Raw genomic sequence first — 19,168 nt, 5'->3', positions numbered from 1 at the left:
TAGGGAGACCCCCATCTCTATACAAAATACAAAAATTAGCCGGGTGTGGTGGTGCACACCTGTAATTCCACCTACTTGGGAGGCTGATGCAGGAGAATCTCTTGAACCCGGCAGGCGGAGGTTGCAGTGAGCCAAGATAGAGGCACTGCACTCCAGCCTGGGTGAGAGTGAGACTCAAAAAAAAAAACAAAAAAAAACAAACAGCCAGGAGACCAGTGTGGCTGGAGCAGGCTTAGCAAAGGAGAGATTCGAGGAGAGGAGCGGGCAGGGAGATGACAGGGCAGATAGGTGCAAGTTCCTGTCACCTGAGGAGGACTTTGTTGTTTTGTTTGTTTGTTTCTGAACCCCAGTCTCGTTCTGTCACCCAGGCTGGAGCACAGTGGTGTGATCTCGGCTCACTGCAACCTCTGCCTCCCAGGTTCAAGCGATTCTCCCACCTCAGCCTACCGAGTAGCTGGTACTACAGGGGTGCGTCACCACGCCTGGCTAATTTTTGTATTTTTAGTAGAGACGGGGTTTCACCATGTTGGTCTCTAACTCCTGACCTCTAGTGATCCGCCCCCCTTGGCCTCCCAAAGTGCTGGGATAACAGATGTGAGCCACCGTGCCTGGCCAGGACTTTGGCTTTTATGCCCAGCGAGGTGGGAGCTATAGAGGGTTCTGAGCAGAGGAAGGACCTTGCCCTAACTCAAGTGTTCACAGGGGCCCAGTTGAGGCTTCAAGAGCTGCAGCCAGGAGATGGGAGAGGAGGTGACTGTTCTAGTCCAGATGAATGATAGTGGGGCCTGGACTGGGCAGTGTCCTTGGAGAAAGGGCTGAATTTGACATCCGTTTTGGAGGCTGGGCCAACTGGAGGTGCTGGGACAAGGGGGATGACTCCTTGATCAGGGTCCGAGCCTTTTGGAGGATGGCGGGTCACTTTCTGAGATGGGAGTGGGATGGCTATGGTAGGGGGCAGGCTGGCAGAGAGAGACGGCACCTCCCAGTCCTCCGTTCCCTTAAGCGTTTTTCAAGGAAAAGGGAAGCAGATATTTCCTAGACCTTTGTTTCTGTCTCCAGGAAGGGCAGGGCTTCCTCCCGGTTGCCAGACAGTCAGGCAGGCCAAAGAATGGCCTCAGACCAGAGGCTGCCCACCAAGGGCAGAAGCCATCCCATAGTGTCCCATACAAACGCCTTGCAGTTCCCTCAGCCTGGAATGCTCTTCCCTTCAACCCCAACAAGGCTGTCTCCTCCTGTCTTGTGGCCTGAGCTTTCTCCTAAATGAGTGTCCCCCCTACTCCATCCTGGGCCACATCCTGGGCGTTCCTTGTCACTCGCCTTAATATTCGAATTCCTTAACTCATTACTTGCTGAATTTCTTTTTTAATTTTTTGAGACAGAGTTTCGCTCTGTCACCCTGGCTAGAGTGCAGTGGCACGATCTCGGCTCACTGCAACCCCTGCCTCCCAGGTTTAAGTGATTCTCCTGCCTCAGCTTCCCGAGTAGCTGGGATTACAGACATATGCCACCAGACCCGGCTAATTTTTGTGTTTTTAGTAGAGACGGGGTTACACCATGTTGGCCAGCCTGGTCTCAAACTCCTGACCTCAAGTGATCCACCTGCCTTGGCCTCCCAAAGGGCTGGGATTATAGGCATGAGCCACTGCTCCCGGCCTATTTAGTTTTTTGTTTTTTTTTTTTGAGACAAAGTCTCGCTCTGTTGTCCAGGCTGGAGTGCAGAGGTGTGATCTCGGCTCACTGCAACCTCCGTTTCCTAGGTTCAAGAAATTCTTCTGCCTTAGCCTCCCAAATAGCTGGGATTACAGGCGCCCACCAACACCCCTGGCTAACTTTTGTATTTTTTTTTTTTTTCAAGACGGAGTCTCACTCTGTGGCCCAGGCTGGAGTGCAGTGGCGCGATCTCGGCTCACTGCAACCTCCACCTCCCAGGTTCAAGTGATTCTCCTGCCTCAGCCTTCCAAATAGCTGGGACTACAGGTGCGTGTCACCACGCACAGCTAATTTTTTGTATTTTTAGTAGAGACAGGGTTTCACCGTGTTAGCCAGGATGGTCTCAATCTTCTTACCTCATTATCTGCCTGCCTCAGCCTCCCAAAGTGCTGGGATTACAGGCGTGAGCAAACGCACCCGGCCAACTTTTGTATTTTTATTTTACTTTTTATTTTATTTATGTAAATTTTTGTGAGGTCGTCTCACTCTGTCGCCCAGGCTGGAGTGCAGTGGTGCAATCTCGGCTCACTGCAACCTCCACTTCCCAGGTTCAAGCGATTCTCTTGCCTCAGCCTCCCAGGTAGCTGAGACTACAGGTACCCACCACCACATCTAGCTAATTTTTGTATTTTTAGTAGAGATGAGGTTTTACCATGTTGGCCTGGCAGGTCTAGAACTCCTGACCTCAGGTGATCCGCCCGCCTTGGCCTCCAAAAGGCGTGAGCCACTGTGCCCGGCAGAGCTTATCTTTGATTACAGATTTCTTCTGGGGAATAGCTTAGTTTGTGGTTTTGTTTTTCAAAACTCTGCTTCAGCAAAGATGTGGGGAAAAAAAAGGGGCTATGGAAACTCTTCTGATTCCAGTTATGGTGATGGAAGACAGCCACCAGGAAACCCTGCCGAAAGAATGGGTCAGATCAATAATCTGAGTGGTCCCAGTTCTCCTCCAATGGCTGATGGATGAGAAAGGTAAATATCAGTTCTAAGAAGCAGACAACTGGACATGCACATTCATAGCAGAAGGAAACCGTCAAAAAGTAGAGGGAAGGTGGGGTGCAGTGGCTCACCCCTGTAATCCCAGCCCTTTGAGAGACCGAGGTGGGAAGATCACTTGAGGTCAGGAGTTCAAGACCAGCCTGGGCAACACAGTGAGAACCTGTCTCTACAAAAAACAAAATAAGTAATCCCAGCACTTTGGGAGGCCAAGGCAGGCGGATCACAAGGTCAGGAAATCAAGACCATCCTGGCTAACAGAGTGAAACCCCATCTCTACTAAAAATACAAAAATTAGCCAGGAGTGGTGGTGGGCGCCTGTAGTCCCAGCTACTCGGGAGGCTGAGGCAGGAGAATGGCGTGAACCCAGGAGGTGGAGTGCAGTGAGCCGAGACCATGCCACTGCACTCCAGCCTGGGCAACAGAGTGAGACTCCGTCTCTAAATAAATAAATAAATAAATAAATAATAAATAAAATTTAAGGCCGTGTGCAGTGGCTCACACCTGTAATCTCAGCACTTTGGGAGGCCAAGGCAGGAGAATCACCTGAGGTCAGGAGTTCGAGACCAGCCTGGCCAACATGGTGAAACCCTGTCTCTACTAAAAATACAAAAATTAGCTAGGTGTGGGGACGCGCGCCTGTAATCCCAGCTACTCGGGAAGCTGAGGCAGGAGAATTGCTTGAACCTGGGAAGTAGAGGTTGCAGTGAGCCAAAATCACGCCACTGGACTCCAACCTGGACAACAGAGTGAGACTCTGTCTCAAAAAAATAAATAAAATAAAATTTAAAAAGTGGAGGGCTGACCATGCTGGACGAGCAGATAAAATGTGTATGTCTAAACAACAGTTGCTAACCAGGCACCTGTCATCCCAGCACTTCGGGAGGCCGAGGTGGGTGGATCACTTGAGGTCAGGAGTTTGAGACCGGCCTGCCCAAACTGGTGAAACCTCATCTCTAGTAAAAATAAAAAAATTAGCTGGGCATGGAGGCACAAGCCTGTAATCTCAGCTACTCAGGAGGCTGAGGCATGAGAATCTCTTGAACCCAGAAGGTGGAGGTGGCAGAGGGCTGAGATCATGCCACTGCACTCCAGTCTGGGCAACAGAGTGAGATCCATCTTAAAAAAATAAAACACAAGGATTGCTCTGTCTTCACAAGCGAATGAGGTCACGCTGGGAATTCCCTCTGCAGGGACTGGACTGACCAACATGCAGTTTTCTAAATAAATGCATATTTATCTGATTATCATTTTTGTGTAGTTAAGCATTAACACAGTTTTTTTGTGTGTGTGTGTATTTTTTTTTTTTTTTCGAGACGGATTCTCGCTCTGTCGCCCAGGCTGGAGTGCAATGGCGCGATCTCAGCTCACTACAACCTCTGCCTCCCCGGTTCCTGCCATTCTCCTGCTTCAGCCTCCTGAGTAGCTGGGACTACAGGCACCCACCACCGCGCCCGGCTAATTTTTTGTATTTTTTAGTAGAGACGGGGTTTCACCGTGTTAGCCAGGATGGTCTCAATCTCCTGACCTCGTGTTCCACCTGCCTCGGCCTCCCAAAGTGCTGGGATTACAGGCGTGAGCCACCGCACCCGGCCAGCATTAACATAGTTTTGATAAATACTTTTTGGGGCCGGGCTCGGTGGCTCACGCCTGTAATCCCAGCACTTTGGGAGGCCGAGGCAGGCAGGTCACGAGGTCAGGAGTTTGAGATCAGCCTGACCAATATGGTGAAATCCCGTCTCTACTAAAAATACAAAAATTAGCCAGGCATGGGGATGCGCGCCTGTAATCCCAGCTACGCGGGAAGCTGAGGCAGGAGATTTGCTTGAACCGGGAGGCAGAGATTGCAGTGAGCCGAGATTGCACCACTGCACTCCAGCCTGGGTGACAGAGCGAGATTCTGTCTCAAAAAAAACACAAAAAAACAAAAAACTGTGTATTCAGTACTCTCAGTGTCACCTTCTCCAAATTTTGAAATACAGCTCCTTATTTATTTATTTAGAGATGGAGTCTCGCTCTGTCCCCCAGGCTGGAGTGCAGTGGCGTGATATCGCCTCACTGCAACCTCCGCCTCCAGGGTTTAAGCGATTCTCCTACCTCAGCCTCCCATAGCTGAGATTACAGGCGCCCGGCACCACGCCCGGCTAATTCTTTTGTATTTTTAGTAGAGATGGGGTTCCACTATATTGGTCAGGCTGGTCTCGAACTCTTGACCTCAAGTGTTCCACCTGCCTTGGCCCTCCAAAATGCTGGGATTACAGGCATGAGCCACCACACCCAGCCTACGGCTCATTATTAATTCGTTCTCATTTATAAATAAATATCTCACTGTATTTATTTCAGTAGTTTTGCAAAAAACAAAAACAGAAAACTTTTTTTTTTTTTTTTAGATGTGCCGTGATGTGATCTCGGCTCACTACAACCTCCACCTCCTGGGTTCAAGTGATTCTCCTGCCTCAGCCTCCCAAGTAGTTGCGACTACAGGCATCTGACACCATGCCTGGCTAAATTTTTTTTTTTTTTTTTTTGAGATGGAGTCTCACTCTGTCACCCAGGCTGGAGTGCAGTGGCACGATCTCGGCTCACTGCAAGCTCCGCCTCCCGGGTTCACGCCATTCTCCTGCCTCAGCCTCCCGAGTAGCTGGGACTACAGGCACCTGCCACCTCGCCCAGCTAATTTTTTTTTGTATTTTTAGTAGAGACGGGGTTTCACCGTATTAACCAGGATGGTCTCGATCTCCTGACCTCGTGATCCGCCCGCCTCGGCCTCCCAAAGTGCTGGGATTACAGGCGTGAGCCACCGCGCCCGGCCATGCCTGGCTAATTTTTATATTTTTAGTAGAGATGGGGCTTCACCATATTGGCCAGGCTGGTCTCGAGCTCCTGACCTTGTGATCCACCCGCCTCGGCCTCCCAAAGTGCTGGGATTACAGGTGTGAGCCACTGCTGCCGTCCACAAAATATATTTTAAAAATAAAAAGGAGAGGGCCAGGCTCAGTGGCTCGTGTCTGTAATCTCAGCACTTTGGGAGGCTGAGGTGGGTGGATCACCTGAGGTCGGGAGTTCGAGACCAGCCTGACCAACATGGTGAAACCCCATCTCTGCTAACAAAACAGAATTAGCCAGGCATTGTGGTGCATGCCTGTAATCCCAGCTACTTGGGAGGCTGAGGCAGGAGAATCGCCTGAACCCGGGAGGCTGAGGTTGAGATTAGCCGAGATTCCGCCTTTGCACTCTAGCCTGGACAAGAAGAGCAAAACTCTGTCTAAAAATAAATGAAAAAATAGGCCAGGTTCGGTGGCTCACGCTTGTAATCCCAGTACTTTGGGAGGCCAAAGCGGGTGGATCACCTGAGGTTACCAGCCTGGCCAATATGGCGAAACCCCTTCTCTACTAAAAACACAAAAATTAGCCAGGCATGGTGGTGGGCGCCTGTAATCCCAGCTACTTGGGAGGCTGAGGCAGGAGAATCGCTTGAACCCAGGAGGCAGAAGTTGCAGTGAGCCGAGATCGAGCCACTGCACTCCAGCCTGGGCAACAGAGCGCGACTCCGTCTAAAAAAAAAGATAAAGAAAAAAGAAAAAAATAAAAAGGAGAAATTTAGACACAGAAACAGACACATACCCACAGGGACAACATCATGTAAAGATGAAGGTGGAGACTGAAGCAGTGTGGCTACAAGCCAAGGAATGTCAAAGATAGTCAGCAAAGCAAACCACCAGACGCTAGGAGAGGGATCTGGAACAGACTTTCCCTTAGAAGGAGCTAACCCTGTTCTTCACCTTGGACTTCCAGCCTCCAGAAACAGGACAGAATAAATTTCTGTTGACTAACCCCCCCAACCCCTGCAGTTTGTGGCACTCCTACGGCAGCCCTAACAAACTCATATACCCCACCTATTTAATTAATGAATTAATTCATTCATTCATTATTTTTTTTTTCGAGACCGAGTCTTGCTCTGTCACCCAGATTTGAGGGCAGTGTCATGACCTCGGCTCACTGCAACCTCTGCCTCCCAGGTTCAAGCGATTCTCCTGCCTCAGCCTCCCAAGTAGCTGGGATTATAGGCACCTGCCACCACATCCTGCCAATTTTTGTATTTTTAGTAGAGATGGGGTTTTACCATGTTGGCCAGGCTGGTCTTGAACTCCTGTCCTCTAGTGATCCGCCTGCCTTGGCCTCCCAAAGTGCTGGGATTACAGGCGTGAGCCACTGCTCCCCGCCTATTTTTTATAGAGATGAGGTCTTGCTGTGTTGCCCAGGCTGGTCTCAAACTCCTGGCCACAGCCTTCCAAGTAGGTGAGACTGCAGGTGCATGCCACCATGCCCAACTATGCCAATTATTTTAAAGCACATTCTAGTCAGTGTATCATATTTTTCTTTTCTTTTCTTTTTCTTTTTTTTTTGAGACAGGTTCTTGATCTGTTGCCCAGGCTGGATTGCAGTGGGGTGATCTCCGCTCACTGCAGCCTCTACCCCTAGGGCTCAAGTGATCCTCCCGCCTCAGCCTCCAGAGTAGCTGGGACCACAGCCACACCACCATGCCTGGCTAATTGTTCTATTTTTAGTAGAGATAGGGTCTCACTGTGTTGCCCAGGCTGGTCTCAAACTCCTGTGCTCAAGCGATCCTCCCGCCTCAGCCTCCCAAAGTGCTGGGATTACAGGCATGAGCCACCAGGCCTGCCTGTATCATTTTTTTCTGATGCCTGTTTTTATCCTCAATCTGGCTGAGGGATTCCAGTGTGGGGGAATACGTTCTGACCCATTTCTTTTGAAAATCTGTCTGGGCAGCAGTTGGTCTCACCATGTTTCCTGACAGGTATGACGCAGACTGAACCACATTTATACTTCTGGCTGCAACTCTCCAGGCTGGGCCAGGCACTGTCAGGCCAACAGCTGGGTGTTACTCTAGGCCTTGGTGCCCCCACAAAACTGGCAAGAGGAAGAGTGATGAGGCGGCATTTTCTGCTGAGCTTTGGCACGCCTGTCTTTTTTTTTTTGAGACAGTCTAGCTCTGTTGCCAGGCTGGAGTGGAGTGCAGTGGCGCGATCTCGGCTCACTGCAAGCTCCACCTCCCGGGTTCACACCATTCTCCTGCCTCAGTCTCCTGAGTAGCTGGGACTACAGGCGCCCGCCACCACGCCCGGCTAATTTTTTGTATTTTTGGTAGAGATGGGGTTTCACTGTGTTAGCCAGGATAGTCTCCATCTCCTGACCTCGTGATCCGCCTGCCTCGGCCTCCCAAAGTGCTGGGATTACAGGCGTGAGCCACCGCGCCCAGCGAACTGGTTTTAATAGCTTTTTCTTTTTTACTTAGTCAAATCTACTGCTTCAAGGATCAAAGTCTATGTCCACTGAGGGTGTTTGGAGAATGTGTTGCAATATCTGAAGGCAATCCCAAGAGAGGCATTCCAGAGAGGTTTTCAGCCAGGGGTGGCCCAGCAGGTAGGGAGGGTTGTGTGGCTGCTTAGCCTGGCCAGGCCCACACAGGCAGAAGGCAGTCCTGATTGACTTTATTTATTTATTTATTTATAGATGGAGTCTTGCTCTGTCACCCAGGCTGGAGCGCAGTGGCACTATCTTGGCTCACTGCAACCTCTGCCTCCTGGGTTCAAGCGATTCTCCCACCTCAGCCTCCTAAGTAGCTGGGATTACAGGTGCCCGCCACCACTCCCGGCTTGGCCAGGCTGGTCTCGAACTCCTGACTTCCGGTGATCCACCTGGCTCAGCCTCCTAAAGTTCTGGGATTATAGGCGTGAGCCACCGCGCCCAGCTGGTTGACTTTAAATAAATCGATCACATTGTCTATATTATAGTCTGTTATGGCTGTTAAGAAAAATTAACTTGGCTGGCAAACAACCTCAGCAAACTCAAAAATTGGGATATTGGGGTTTTAAGACAGTGTCTCACTCTGTCACCCAGGCTGGTGTGTGGTGGCTCAGTCTCAGCTCACTGCAACCTCTGCTTCCTGGGCTCAGGTGATCCTCCCACCTCAGCCTCCCAAGTAGCTGGGACCACAGGTGGACGCCAACACGCCCACTTAGTTTTTATATTTTTTGCAGAGATGGGGTTTCATCATGTTGCCCAGGCTGGTCTGGAAGCTCTGGGCTCAAACGATCCTTCCACCTTGACCTCCCAAAGTGCTAGGGTTACAAGTGCGAGTCACCAAGCCCAGCTGGTGTTTGTAAGCATATGCTTATCTGCTCACTTACAGACATTTACTTTTCTGACTGTGCTTACAGGAAGTCACTCTAAAAACTCAGGTTTACACAACATCTACTTGTACAATCAAGCACACACTCTCAGGCTGCATGAAGCACTGTCGCAGACAGGACTGCAAACCCTCTCAGGGGTGAGAATGGCTGGCAGCAGTGCTCAGGAGAGGGATGTGGCAGGAGTCAGCTCCTAGGAAGTGCCAGCGCCCACGCACCTGTGAGCTCCTGGAGTCTGACTCACCGGGTAAGTGAATTCTTGTAATTTCCCCAAACAGCCCTGGGGTTCCCCTAAACCAGACCGTGAGCCTCTTGAGACGGCGGATACCCAGCAGTGCCCAGAACCTGGGAAGGAGCTCATCGTTCTCAATGCAATTATTAAAAATGACACTGAGAAGTTATCTTTATCCTCCTTGATTCAAAAATACAATTTATTTTAAAAACAAAAAGAGGGAATGGATGTAGAAGCCCGTCTGAGCTCTCCATGGAGTTGCCCCTTCCCAATGGCGATGGCTGCTGCCTGTGGCCTCAGCTTCCTCCGTGGAATGAAGGGGTCCAGGTGACACCTTCCTCGAAGGGTGGGCGCGGGCCTGAGGCTCCCAAGTCGGCCAGGGGCTCGGCCTGGCTCAGAAGAGGTGCTTCACATCAACAGTGGTACGGGGTGGCCGCTGGGCCCTGGGTAGCGTGGGGTGGGGGTCGGGGGAAGTCGCTGTAGGGCAGGCTGAAGGGGTAGAGGGGTCTGTAACGTGAGTCCTGCCAGAGCAGCTTGTCCTCCAGGAAGGCGACGGTGGGCAGCGTCAGGACCAGCGTCTGGTGCTTGAGCATGCTGTGCACATTTAGGCCTGGGGGCGGGGTGGGGGCGGGGCAGGGGGCCGGTCAGACCGGGGCTGCCTCTCTCCTCACCCCACCCACATCGGAGTCCCTTTGTGCTTACAGAGATCGTCACTGTGGTCTAGTGTGACTTTGTGAGCCCAGCAGCCCGGGGCCAGACCCTGCCTGGCCGCTTGTTGCCTGTAAGCCTCTGGCCAAGGAGCTGCTCCCAGCTCATCACCTGCTGACCGAGAGCCAGGCTCGGTCCCGTGCCTGGCTGGGACTCCTGGCTCCCATTCTGGTGGGGGAGACCCAGGGCAAATGACGGGAGGGCAGGGAGGTGACGGGGCACATCGTGCAGGGCCTGACGTGCCACCCTGATGACTTGGGCTTTCATCCTGAGAGAGGTGGGGAAGCCAGCGAGGGGAGTGGGTTGAGGGACAGGACTTGACTTAGGCTCATGTCGCCATCTTGTGGCTGTGGAAGGAACAGACTGTGGCTTTGACAGAGGTGACTTTGGAGCTTTTTCTTTTTTTTTGAGACAAGAGTCTAGCTCTCTCCCCAGGTTTGGGTGCAGTGGTGCGATCATGACTCACTGCAGCCTTGGCCCCCTGAGCTCAAGCTATCCGCCTGGCTCAGCCCCCGAGTAGCTGGGACTACAGGTGCACATCGCCACGCCTAACTTTTTTATTTTTAGTACAGATGGGAGCCTCACTATATTGCCCAGACTGCCTTGGCCTCCCAAAGTACTGGGATTACAAGCGTGAGCCACCATCCCCAGCCAAGCACTTCTTTAGGAAAGATTATTGCTTTGGGCAAGCTGAAGGTTGGGTCCGGGAGCGTGGTCACTGCCTGAGGCCACTCAGCGACCAGATGCCGGATTTGAACCGCTGTGATTCTAACAGCGGAGCCTGCACATGCGCACTCTAGGGGCCTGGGCCCTTTGCTCACCAACAGCCGGGATCAAGTTGAAGGTCTTGAGCCTAGAGGTGGCCTCCACGATGCTCTGTGGCATCTCCTCGTGTGTTCTGTAAGAGAGGCCAGGGAGTGGGGGTTGAACCCTCAGAGTACGGAGCTCAGGGCCCCCTGCCCCTGCTCTGCCCTGTGCCCTCACAAGTCCACGAGGAGTACGGAGTCCCCCCAGCGGCGGTAGTGCGCCAGCTCTGTCAGGTACTGTGGGTCTCCGGTGGGCAGCTCTAGGGAGTCCATGATGTGCAGGTCGTCCTGGTGGAAGGAAAGGATGGTTTGAACCCTGGGTCCAGAGCAGCCCCACCTCTAGCAGCTGTCTGGGCCCCCCCATGGCTGTACCTGGGCCAGCTTGACGGTCAGTGCCACTTTGAGACCCAGCGCCCGCACCTTCATGGGCAGCATGTAGTAGTAACTTGTGGGGCCCCGGGGGCCATGGGCAACACCTCCTGCGGGGACAGAGGCATGTGAGCAGGTAGGGGCCACTGCAGAGCCTGGAGGTCAGCAGTCTGCTGCAGTGGCTGGCATGGGGTGACGAGAGAGGGGGCGCTGCCAGGAACAAGGCAGAGAGGGTGGGGCCTCAGGGGAGGCTGGATCAGGGACAACATGGGACCAGTGACTTTGCTTCACTGGGCTTCAGTTTTCCCAGCTGTCACACTCTGAGACAGGGCTGGCGAAGGTGGCTCACACCAGCATCAAGGAGGATCACTTGAGCCCAGGAGCTCAAGGCTGCAGTGAGCTATGACTGCACCACTGCACTACAGCCTGGGCAACAGAGCGAGATCTTGTCTCAAAAGCAAACAATAAAAAAACCAAACCACCTTGAGATCGGACAGTTCCTGCCCCATAGGACACCATGAGTTATGGTGTGGATTCCATAGAGTGGCTAGAGTGTGAACTTAACTCAAGCACACTGTTAATGCTGAAGTTATCAGGAGGTTCGAACTTTCAGGTCGAGCGGGAGAGGAAGGCATCAGGCACATGCTCCGGTGGAGCAAGCAGTATGATCTGGGAGCAACAACAGTCAAGGAGACCCCCGCAAGCACCATGTGTTGGTGTCTGCCCTCGCCTGGGCCTTGGAAATGCAGCAGAGAAGACAACAGACATGGTCCCTGCCCTCATGCCATTCACATTCCGGCAGGGCAGAAAAGAGGCTCAGCTGTAGAAGAAATCAGGGTAGCTCCGGGGGATGTGGAAGGAAAGGAGATCAAGGGGGGCTTCCTGGAGGAGGTGTGGCCCAGAACCCTGAAAGGTGAGGAGAGCTGGCCAGGTAAACAGGTGACGGGGTGGCTGGCACCACCCTGAGTCATCTCGTTAGCATTCAAGAAAATAAAAAGTTAAAAACAAACCAACAACTACAACCGAAAAAAAAAGAGAGAGTCATCTCTGCCCGGTCAGAGAGGGAAAGGAGGGGATGCGGGGGAAAGGTGTGCAGCCACCAGGGCCCACAATGACAAGGTCAGGAGTTCAGGTTCCACGCAAAGGCCGAGGTCCGGAGTTCAGGTTCCACGATTTAGAAGAGCTCTCTGGGTGCTGTGGGAAGTGTGGGTCAGGAGAGGGTGACAGGAGGTGGGGTCAAGAGGGGCTGTGGCCACAGGCTGAAGAGACAGGGCATGCGAGAGGGAGGAGTGGATGGCTCCCAGATCTCTGTCCCCTTATATGGGTAGTGAGGTCCAAGGGCCTCAGTTCCGATGTCACCAGCCCAGGTGGTTCCATGAGGTGGAGGGAACAGGGCTGACATAATACCATGCCAGATGTGCGCAGCTGTGTGTGAGTAAACACCCAGGCCCTTCCCTGGCCCCCCCACCCCTCCCCGCCCCCTCCACCCTGTCCCGTTACCTCCTCGCCAGAGCGGAGAGCGGATGCTGCCATGCCGGGCCCGCCCAGTGCCTTTCTGCGGCCAAGGCTTCCGGCCACCGCCCCGCACCTCGGCTCTCGTCTTGGTCTTGGCATAGCTCTGGAGGCACAAAGAGGAGGGGGGTCAGGTCCACGAGGCAGGTGTCAGGGAGCCGGGCAGATCAGTCCTGCCACGGGGAAGTCAGACAGGAGGCACCATGATGACGGGCTCTCTCTGGCCAAGCACAGAGTACTTGGGGAGCGAGGAGGAGGGTAAAGAAGTCACAGCTCCTGCCCCACGCCAGCCTCACAAAGGCAGGGGCCCTGCCACCGGGCACGCAGGGGGTGCTCGGTATTTTCTGAACTATTGATTTTTTTTTTTGAGACAGTCTCACTCTGTCACCCAGGCTGTGGAGTGCAAGTGGTGTGACCTTGGCTCACTGCAACCTCTGATTCCTAGATTCAAGCGATTCTCCTGCCTCAGCCTCCCTAGTAGCTGAGATTACGGGTGCCTGTCACCATGCCCGGCTAATTTTTTTTTTTGAGATGGAGTCTCGCTCTGTCGCCCACGCTGGAGTGCAGTGGCGCGATCTCGGCTCACTGCAACCTCCGCCTCCCAGGTTCAAGCAATTCTCCTGTCTCAGCCTCCAGAGTAGCTGGGACTACAGGCGCCCGCTACCATGCCCAACTAATATTTGTATTTTTAGTAGAGATGGGGTTTCACCATATTGGTCAGGCTGGTCTCGACCTCCCGACCTCGTGATCCATCCGCCTCGGCCTCCCAAAGTACTGGGATTACAGGTGTGAGCCACCGCACCTGGCCCCAGCTAATTTTTTGTATTTTCAGTAGAGACGGGGTTTTGCCACGTTGACTAGGCTGGTCTGGAACTCCTGGTCTCAAGTGATCCACCTGCCTTGGCCTCCCAAAGTGCTGGGATTACAGGTGTGAGCCACCGTGCCGGCCTATTTTTTGAACAATTTTAATGTGGTTGTAGCCGCAAGGAGGGAGGGCCATGGGAAATGACACAGACAGGGAGAATCAGGAAAGAGGAGCAGGGCAAGGAAATCAGGAAGAACTCAGAATAGCAGACTGATGACTTTATTCCTAGGGTGATGGGGAGCCAGGGAAGGTGTAAGCAGGGGGAGGACTGGCCGGACCTCTGGGGTGGATGGATAAGACCCTGACTGGTAATGGATTCTTCAATGTTCTTGGCGTAAAACCCAGACTCCTCCCCACTGCTCCCACTGGCCTCTGTGGCAACACTGGCTTCCTTGTGGTCCCTGCCACGGGGCCTTTGCACACCCTGTTCCTGTTATCTCCACACTAGCCCCACTGCCTCCTTGATCTGGTTAGCTTCTACAGTAGACCCAAGGTTGAACGTCCCATTCTCTGGGACATGCTCATAATTACACATTACGTATGACCATCTGACTCACCTTCACTTCTCCTCCCATGACACTGTGACCTTCATTAGAATAGGGACTTTGCCCATCTTTTTCTTGGGGTTGTGGGGGAAGGGGTAGAGACTGGGTCTTGTTGTTTCCCAGGCTGGTCTTTCCTGGCCCCAAGCAACCCACCCACCTCAGCTTCCAGTGCTGGGATTACAGGCCTGAGCCACTTGCACCCAGCCGGACCTTGCCTGTTTTGTCCTCGTGGTCCCTGCTATATCCTCTCACCCACCACAATGCCCACATCAGTGAGTGATCAGAAAACAACTGAAAATGAGCTGGGCACGGTGGCTCACGCCTGTAATCCCAGCACTTTGGGAGGCCAAGGCAGGTAGGTTCCTTGAGGTCAGGAGTTTGAGACCAGCCTGACCAACATGGTGAAACTCCATCTCTACTAAAAATACAAAAATTAGCCTGCATGGTGGTGCACACCTATAATCCCAGCTACTCAGGAGGCAGAGGCAGGAGAATCGCTTGAACCCAGGAAGTGGAGGTTGCAGTGAACCAAGATTGCGCCACTGCACTCCAGCCTGGGTGACAGAGTGAGACTCCATCTCCATCTCAAAAACAAACAAAAAAAAGAGAACCAAAAATGGACCCATCAGTGAATAGTTCAGGAGACAGATGAGGCCCCAGCCGAGCAGTCCAGAGAAAACCCAGCGATGGGCTTCCTCTGGGTCCTATCCCCAACCTCCCCAGGAAGCTCCTTCCCGCCACCTTGCTCCATTTAGGCACTCACAATTCTCTTGAAGTTCTTCTGCCACATAGCAACCTGGTGCAGTATGTCCAGCCTGCGGGGAGGAAGGACACATGAGAAGCCCAACTCTGCTTCAAACGCTCCCACCCCACTATAGGAAAACCCAGGATTCTCCCTTCTGCCTCCAGGGCCCTGTGCGATTTGCCTCTGCCCCTCACTGACCCCATCTTGAAATTCTGCCTCAGGGCCTTGGCACTTGCTGTTCCCTCTGCCTGAAACACTCTTCTCCTGGATGGTTCTTTCTCAGCCTACAGGTATCAGCTCCAATAACTGCTGAAAGGTACCTTCTAAAGAAAGAGCCACCCTGACCAGGTGCAATGGCTCATGCCTGGAATCCTGGCACTTTGGGAGGCCAAGGCAGGTGGATCACTTGAGGCAAGGAGTAAGACCAGCCTGGGCAACATGGCAAAGTGATGTCTCTCCAAAATATACAAAGATTAGCTGGGCACGGTGGTACATGTCTGTCATTCTGGCTACTCGGGAGGCTGAGGCATGAGAATTAGTAGAACCCAGGAGGCAGAGGTTGAAGTGAGCTGAGAGCGTGCCATTGCACTCCAGCCTGGGCGACAAGAGCGAAACTTCATCTCAAAAAAAAAAAAAAAAGCCACCCCTTCTTCCTTGTTTTTCCTACCATTACTTTTTTCCTGCTATTACACTCCACTTATTGCCACCTTCTTCAGGGACTGGTTTTCCTCTCTAGTTCTATACCATTCCATACAGTCACATACTCAACATCTGAAACATGGCCAGTGCCCCATGCTACAATGTGATTTCGACATAGTTTTAAATACAGGTTAAATACATTATTGAAATCAATTTCACCTGTTTTTTTTTTTTTTTTGAGATGGAGTCTGTCTCTGTCGCCCAGGCTGGAGTGCAGTAGTATAATCACGGCTCACTGCAACCTCCATCTCCCCAGGTGCAAGCGATTCTCATGCCTCAGCCTCCTGAGTAGCTGGGACTACAGGCTTGCACTAAGACGTCCGGCTAATTTTTGTATTTTTAGTAGAGACGGGGTTTCACCATGTTGGCCAGGCTGGTCTGCAACTCCTGGTTTCAAGTGATCCGCCCACCTCGGCCTCCCAATGTGCTGGGATTACAGATGTGAGCCACAGTAACTGGCCCCTACATTTTCTTTTCTTTCTTTTTTTTTTTTTTTTTTTTGAGACAGAGTGTTGCCCAGGATGGAGTGCAGTGGCGCGATCTCGGCTCACTGCAAGCTCCGCCTCCCGGGTTCACGCCATTCTCTTGCCTCAGCCTCCAGAGTACCTGGGACTACAGACGCCCGCCACCACGCGCGGCTAATTTTTTTTTTTTTGTATTTTTAGTAGAGACGGGGTTTCACCATGTTAGCCAGGATGGTCTCGATCTCCTGACCTCGTGATCCGCCCGCCTTGGCCTCCCAAAGTGCTGGGATTACAGGCGTGAGCCACTGCGCCCAGGGTGGCCCCTACATTTTCTTAGAGATGTTATGAACAGCAGGGTAACTAAAATGCAAACAGCCTCTTCCAGGCACCGAGGAATGGTTTAGTCTTTTTAGTGCTCTTATTTGCAAAAACCAGTTAACAAAGATTATCAACATTTCTATAGAACTTATTATGTGCCAGAATTAAGTCATTTATTCATGACAGCAACCTCCCGACCGCTGACAAAATAGGGACACTGAGGGACAAGAGGGGAAGGCAGGATTTGAACCTAATCAGTCGGGCTCCAGAATTCTGTCTCCCTAACCCTTAGATGATGTCACCTCTCAGGCTTCAATCTCACACAGCGCTACAGTTTTGTCATCGTTCCCCTTTGACAGGTGGAGAAACGGAGGCTGTAGAAATTCAGCACTTTCCCAAGGGTACAAGCCCAAAGTCATCGTGACTCCTGAAATCCCGCTCTTCATCCCTCTGCCACTCAGTTCACCATTACAGCCCTCGCTCACCTGGGCGCGGTGGCGAAAACATCGGGGTGCAGGTCGGCCAGGCCCACGCGCTCCTGCTCGAAGCCCCGCAAGGACTCGACCCAGGCCTGCACTGGGCGTCGATGAGTGGGTACCGGGAGCTCGACTTTGCGCAGCACGGGCTCCGGGAGACCTGGAGCGATTGCGGGGGTCAGAGGTTAGGGTCAAGGGTCAGACCTCTCTGTCGCCGCCCTTCCTGGAGCCACCCCGGTTGCCTTACCCTCGCTCGCCACCTGCTCCGGGTTCTCGGTCGCACGCGCTGCCTCTTCCGCCAGGGAACTCAGGCCCTGCAAGGGTTGGGCGAAAGTGAGAGACGACCCCTGGACACCCCCAAATTTCATCCTTCGACCACGCCTCCAGCCCCTGGCCTCACCTGGCAGCCGGTAGGCCGAAGCCAGGCCCGCGCCCCGGCCCGGACCAACTGCAGCATCGCCGCGCAGCCTCCCACGCCGCGGGAGGTCAAGGCCACTGGAGCCTCGCGAGGCGCCGCTGGATGACGTCACGCACGCGACGCCGCCCTACCCGCCGCGACTCCGCGCTGGAAAGCGGGGTGTGCAAAACCGAAGATGGAGGGGGTCCGACCCGGCGTGCCCAGACCTCCACCCCAGGACTAACCCCCAGATCCAATTTTCACTCCTGCCTCAAGGACCCTCCGTAACACTGGGGAACGCGACCTCACAGCAAGAAGACCCAGCTTCCGTAGGCCTAGCATACTTTGGGTCCCGCCTCCGACGAGCCGGTGCAGGAATTCAGCCAATGAGACCTCTCTGGCCCAATTCAGCCAATGACTGTTAAGCCTGAAGGAGTGACCCCCGCCCATAAGTGGGCAGTTCTGGAGCGAGCAACTAAGGAATACAGCCAATAACGCTTAAACTTTTGCTGTTGGTCACGCCCACCGGGCCACGCCTTCATCCCGCCTCCAAGGCTGTCGGAGATGGTTTTTTCTTTATCCAGTTATGTGGTTTTGTTTTTTTATTTGTTTTGTTGTTGTTGTTGTTGTTGTTGTTGTTTTTTGAGACGGAGTCTTGCTCTGTTGCCCAGGCTGGAGTGCAGTGGCGCGATCTCGGCTCACTGCAAGCTCCGCCTACTAGGTTCACGCCATTCTCCTGCCTCAGCCTCCCGAGTAGCTGGGACTGCAGGCGCCCGCCACCACGCCTGGCTAATTTTTTGTATTTTTAGTAGAGACGGGTATCACCGCGTTAGCCAGGATGGTCTCGATCTCCTGACCTCGTGATCCGCCCGCCTCAGCCTTCCAAAGTGCTGGGATTACAGGCGTGAGCCACCGTGCCTGGCGTTTTTTCATTTGTTTAAAGGCAGGGCCTTATTGCCCTCAGAAAGCCTTCAGGATTGGGCCTGCCAGACCATGCCTCCCAGTTTAGATTCCCCAGGGCAGGGCCATGTCCCCCCGAAACCCCTCAGATTAGGTATTTGTGTCCCTTACCCCCTAGACCAGGGTCCTCTCCCCTACCCCTTTAAACCAGGTCCCGTCCCCTCTCAGACCTTCCAGGGCTCTCCAAGGACAGAACAAAGTGGGGAGTCCACAGATCCTGGACTGCCTCCCTTGTCGCCCCCTAACAAATCCGAATGCTTATTTTTAGTTTCTTTGTTTTGGTTTTTAGAGACAAGGTCTTCCTCTGTCGCCCAGGCTGGAGTGCAATGGGCAAGATCATGGCTTACTGCAGCCTCGACCTCCAGAGCTCAAGGGATTCTCCTGCCTCTGTCTCCTGAGTAGCTGGTCTACAGGTGCGCAAGCCCGGCTCATTTTTGTATTGTATTTTTTTATTTTGTATTTGTATTTTGAGATGGAGTATCGCTCTGTCGCCCAGGCCGGAGTGCAGTGGTGCGAGATCGCACATCTCGGCCTCCCGGGTTCAAGCGATTCCCTGCCTCAGCTTACCGAGTAGCTGGGACTACAGGCGCCCGCCACCACGCGCGGCTAACTTTTTGTATTTTTAGTAGAGAGGGGGTTTCACCGTGTTAGCCAGGATGGTCTCAATCTCCTGACCTCGTGATCCGCCCGCCTCGGCTTCCCAAAGTGCTGGGATTACAGGCGTGAGCCACCGAGCCCGGCCCTAATTTTCGTGTTTTTATTAGAGACAGTGTGGCACCACGTTGGCCAGGCTGGTCTTGAACTCCTGACCTCAGGTGATCCACCCGCCTCGGCCTCCCAAAGTGCTGGGATTACAGGCCTGAGCCACCGCGCCCGGCCTAATTTTTTTTTTTTTTTTGTAGAGATGGCGGGGGGTGGGTCTCCCAATGTTGCCCAGGCTGGTCTTGAACTCCTGGGCTCAAGCAATTCTCCCGCATTGGTCCCCCAAAATGCTGGGATTACAGGCATGAGCTACTGTGGCCCACCCATTTTTAGGTTCTTTACCATGTTCCCGATAGACCTCCAGGGGGCGCCACCGGATCATAGCCGGCTTCCCTACCAGTCCAGGGCTGTCTACTTGGAGGCCAGTGCGTTCTGGACAGAGCACAGCTGACAAC

At 53.2% G+C, this 19,168-nt stretch overlaps 1 protein-coding gene and 1 long non-coding RNA gene across 3 annotated transcripts; one reads left to right on the top strand and one right to left on the bottom strand.

Moving 5' to 3' along the window:
- Positions 1-2,574: 2,574 nt before the first annotated feature.
- Positions 2,575-9,283, top strand: LOC104003256 (uncharacterized). The gene is made up of 3 exons (XR_001711621.3): positions 2,575-2,679; positions 8,946-9,055; positions 9,194-9,283. It is a non-coding gene; the product is annotated as an uncharacterized LOC104003256 (long non-coding RNA).
- A 35-nt stretch (positions 9,284-9,318) lies between these two features.
- MRPL4 (mitochondrial ribosomal protein L4) lies at positions 9,319-17,448 on the bottom strand. 2 transcript variants are annotated; one of them, XM_001164062.7, is made up of 9 exons: positions 17,055-17,448; positions 16,902-16,968; positions 16,664-16,814; positions 14,716-14,767; positions 12,531-12,648; positions 11,034-11,140; positions 10,840-10,949; positions 10,677-10,753; positions 9,319-9,757 (listed from the first exon to the last, which is right to left on the bottom strand). In XM_001164062.7, the coding sequence occupies exons 1-9, from the start codon at positions 17,109-17,111 to the stop codon at positions 9,561-9,563; spliced, it is 936 nt and encodes a 311-aa protein (XP_001164062.2). In that variant the 5' UTR covers positions 17,112-17,448; the 3' UTR covers positions 9,319-9,560. The 2 variants fall into 2 exon arrangements, with proteins under 2 accessions (XP_001164062.2, XP_054529790.1); XM_054673815.2 differs by lacking the exon at positions 9,319-9,757 and adding an exon at positions 9,833-10,202 and having other exon boundaries at positions 17,055-17,422.
- Between the last annotated feature and the right edge of the window lie 1,720 nt (positions 17,449-19,168).

Source organism: Pan troglodytes, chromosome 20, assembly GCF_028858775.2.
Source record: "Pan troglodytes isolate AG18354 chromosome 20, NHGRI_mPanTro3-v2.0_pri, whole genome shotgun sequence".
Taxonomy (NCBI): domain Eukaryota; kingdom Metazoa; phylum Chordata; class Mammalia; order Primates; family Hominidae; genus Pan; species Pan troglodytes.
The sequence above is the reverse complement of the archived record's forward strand: the minus strand, read 5'-3'. Positions and strand labels throughout refer to the sequence as shown.